At 37.4% G+C, this 3,269-nt stretch overlaps 1 protein-coding gene across 1 annotated transcript; it reads right to left on the reverse strand.

Moving 5' to 3' along the window:
* Positions 1-337: 337 nt before the first annotated feature.
* On the reverse strand, positions 338-2,761 carry LOC145569132 (tubulin beta-4 chain). Its single transcript, XM_081628496.1, has 3 exons — positions 2,155-2,761; positions 1,302-1,571; positions 338-1,148 (listed from the first exon to the last, which is right to left on the reverse strand). Exons 1-3 carry the CDS (start codon positions 2,546-2,548, stop codon positions 487-489), a joined length of 1,326 nt encoding a protein of 441 aa, XP_081484622.1. The 5' UTR covers positions 2,549-2,761; the 3' UTR covers positions 338-486.
* Between the last annotated feature and the right edge of the window lie 508 nt (positions 2,762-3,269).

The following is a 3,269-nucleotide window of genomic DNA, read 5'->3' on the forward strand; positions in this document are numbered from 1 at the left end:
TTGGGATAATCTTGGTGATTATTTTAGTATATAGTATGATAGAATTTCAAAAGACTGAATTAGTGATATCATTTTTTTTAAAAAAAAGCGTCCACAAGGCGTAAGGCAAAGCGATTTTGGTGAGGCGCACCAATAAATAAATAAATTATTGTTTATTATATGCGCCTCACTTTAATGAAACACCTTGGTTGCGCCTTGTACATTGGGCTTGGGCTTAGTACCTTTCCTTGAATTTTTTTTCAACATGTTTCACTTCAATTTCCCTTTCAGAAAGTAGTATATATACTGTTCTTGGATTTAAACCTTACTATGTTTTATAAAAATTAAATTAGTTGCATCCAAATAAGAGAATAAAATGAATAAGTTCCTTGTACAAAAAAAGAATTCCCCCTGTTGCCACCTTTTGAAATTGAAAGAGATTAAATTCTATTCATTTCTCCTCCTTAATGTAAAAAGGAATTCTCTCAAATTAATTTTGACTAATGTTCAAGCATCCTCCTCTTCATATTCTTCCTCATACTCCACTCCAGCTTCCTGATACTGCTGATATTCAGACACCAAATCATTCATATTACTCTCAGCCTCAGTGAACTCCATCTCATCCATGCCTTCGCCGGTGTACCAATGCAAGAAAGCCTTCCTCCTAAACATGACAGTAAACTGCTCTGACACCCTTCGGAACATCTCTTGAATGGAAGTTGAGTTCCCTATGAAAGTCGAAGACATAGCAAGCCCTGTTGGTGGGATGTCACAGACACTGGACTTCACGTTGTTGGGGATCCACTCTACAAAGTAGGATGAATTCTTGCTCTGAACATTGGTCATTTGCTGGTCAACTTCTTTTGTGCTCATCTTCCCTCGGAACATTGCTGATGCAGTGAGGTATCGCCCATGACGTGGGTCTGCTGCACACATCATGTTCTTGGAATCCCACATTTGTTGGGTGAGCTCGGGGATGGACAGGGTTGTGTACTGCCGAGAGTTGATGGAGGTCAAGGGTGCAAACCCGACCATGAAGAAGTGGAGACGAGGGAAGGGTATCAGGTTCACTGCAAGCTTTCTAAGGTCCGAGTTCAGTTGACCAGGAAATCGTAGGCAGCATGTTATGCCACTCATTGTTGCTGAGATCAGGTGATTCAGGTCGCCAACTGCGTGTTTGCAGAACTTATGTCAAAATTGGATCATTTAAAACATCTATTCAAACAACTTGTTTGCGTAAGTACTGTAGGGTGGAAATGTAAAGACCAAAAGCAGCAGAAAATCAAGCAGAAAGAAATAACGGAAGTGTTATAGCAACATACATCGAGGGTTGGAGAGTTTGAGAGTGCGGAAGCAAATGTCATAGAGGGCTTCATTGTCAAGTACCATGCACTCATCAGCATTCTCTACAAGCTGGTGTACAGAAAGCGTGGCATTGTAAGGCTCCACCACCGTGTCTGACACCTTTGGAGATGGAAACACTGAGAAGGTCATCAGCATACGATCAGGATACTCCTCTTTAATCTTCGATATTAGCAGCGTTCCCATCCCTGATCCTGTTCCTCCTCCCAATGAATGGCATAACTGGAATCCTACCAATCGATTCAAGTAATCGCATGTCAGGAGATTATTCAAGATAAAAATCCATCATATGACAAAATTATATGTAGTGATGAATTTAGAAATATTTGCAAGTCTCATGTATCTAGATGCTTGCTATAGACTTGGGTAGCATTAGCATATGGCTCATAACAAGGTGATGAGTCGTTTAGTTCGAATTCAGTTTGGTTATCATATGTTTGGGATGGGACATATTCGAGTAACATAATTTTTTGGGGCGCATTAGATTGATATATAGCCGGGCTAATATCATGTAACATAGCTTAGGTACAATTTGGATTTGGTCAAGTACCAAAAGATGACAAAATAATGACAAATTCAACGATCATAGTTTTTGTCAAGAAAGATATAGATAGTTAATTAATATTGCATCGTACCAAAAGATGCATAATCTACATAAATAAACTCTCAGATCTTGTCATATTCTTAGGAATACATTGAATGATTGATCAATAATAATATTATGAACCTAATGTTTTACTGATCATATACAATTATATCAAAGATAAGTGTGATTATGAAATGTAAAAAAAAACTAATGTACATTTTGTGTACCTTGCAAAGAATCAGAATTCTCGGTTTCCTTACGAACAACATCAAGGACAGTATCGATCAATTCAGCACCTTCGGTGTAATGACCCTTAGCCCAGTTATTACCAGCACCATTTTGCGCGAAAACAAAGTTATCAGGCCTAAAAATCTGTCCATAAGGACTAGATTTAAGGGAGTCCATGGTGCCTGGCTCGAGGTCTATCATGATCGCCCTAGGAACATATCGGCCACCTCTCACCTCATTAAAATAAACATCGGATCGTTCAAGTTGGAGTGGAGAATCACCAATGTATAGCCCGGTTGTATCAATACCGTGCTCATTACAAACCACCTCCCAAAACTGCGCGCCGATTTGGTTACCACATTGCCCGGCTTGGATGTGGAGGATTTCTCTCATAGTGTTATTATGATGATGTTTTAGAATAAGGAGAGGGTGTTACAATGAATAATAATTTGGGCAAAAAATAAAGTTTTGATGGAATAGAAGTGCTTGAAAGTTGGGAGTTTTGTAGGGTGGAAAAACAATGACAAAGATATCAATTTCATGTGGGCATGTTAGAAGGCCATGTCAAAGGACAAAATATGCGAGAGATTTTGGAGTAATACAACTCATTGCTCTCCGAACTTTTAGTCTTTGCTCTGTTTTTATCTATTATTTTTTGTAACATGTCACATGCAAATAAATAGTTTTTTTTTTTTTAGGAAAACATGCAAATAAATAGTTGTACTATAATTAATATATTTCATATCAATGCTTAAATAAAGGTTTGTTATGATTCCTTAAATCGAGAGATACGATACTTTACTAATTACGATGTTTACATCCTTAGTTTCATAACACTATTCGAATTAGCTTGTATATAATCTGAGATTGATTATATATACGTGATAGGTAACTATTGTTTGATTTTGATTGTAACGCTTCTTGGTCGAACGTCATGAGTCATTTACATCATTTATTTAGAGACATGGTGTCACCCACCTCTGGCTTTAATAGTTGCGTTTTGTATAATACTGGCATGTGGACCTCTATATTGACAATGGCATAACGCCATATCAGTCATACATAACTTGTCAACATTTTTTATCATGATTTTTACCACTATAGATTCAATGAA

The sequence above is a fragment of the Chenopodium album genome, chromosome 11, assembly GCF_948465745.1.
Source record: "Chenopodium album chromosome 11, dcCheAlbu1.1, whole genome shotgun sequence".
Taxonomy (NCBI): Eukaryota; Viridiplantae; Streptophyta; class Magnoliopsida; order Caryophyllales; family Amaranthaceae; genus Chenopodium; species Chenopodium album.

Bases quoted from the DNA above. Each gene is read 5' to 3' on its own strand.
- LOC145569132 (XM_081628496.1), bottom strand. From the start codon at position 2,548: ATGAGAGAAATCCTCCACATCCAAGCCGGGCAATGTGGTAACCAAATC. The intron at 1,572-2,154 runs GTACACAAAATG...ATCGATTGGTAG, and splicing joins GAATTCTGATTCTTTGCAAG to GATTCCAGTTATGCCATTCA. The intron at 1,149-1,301 runs GTATGTTGCTAT...GCAAACACGCAG, and splicing joins CAAACTCTCCAACCCTCGAT to TTGGCGACCTGAATCACCTG.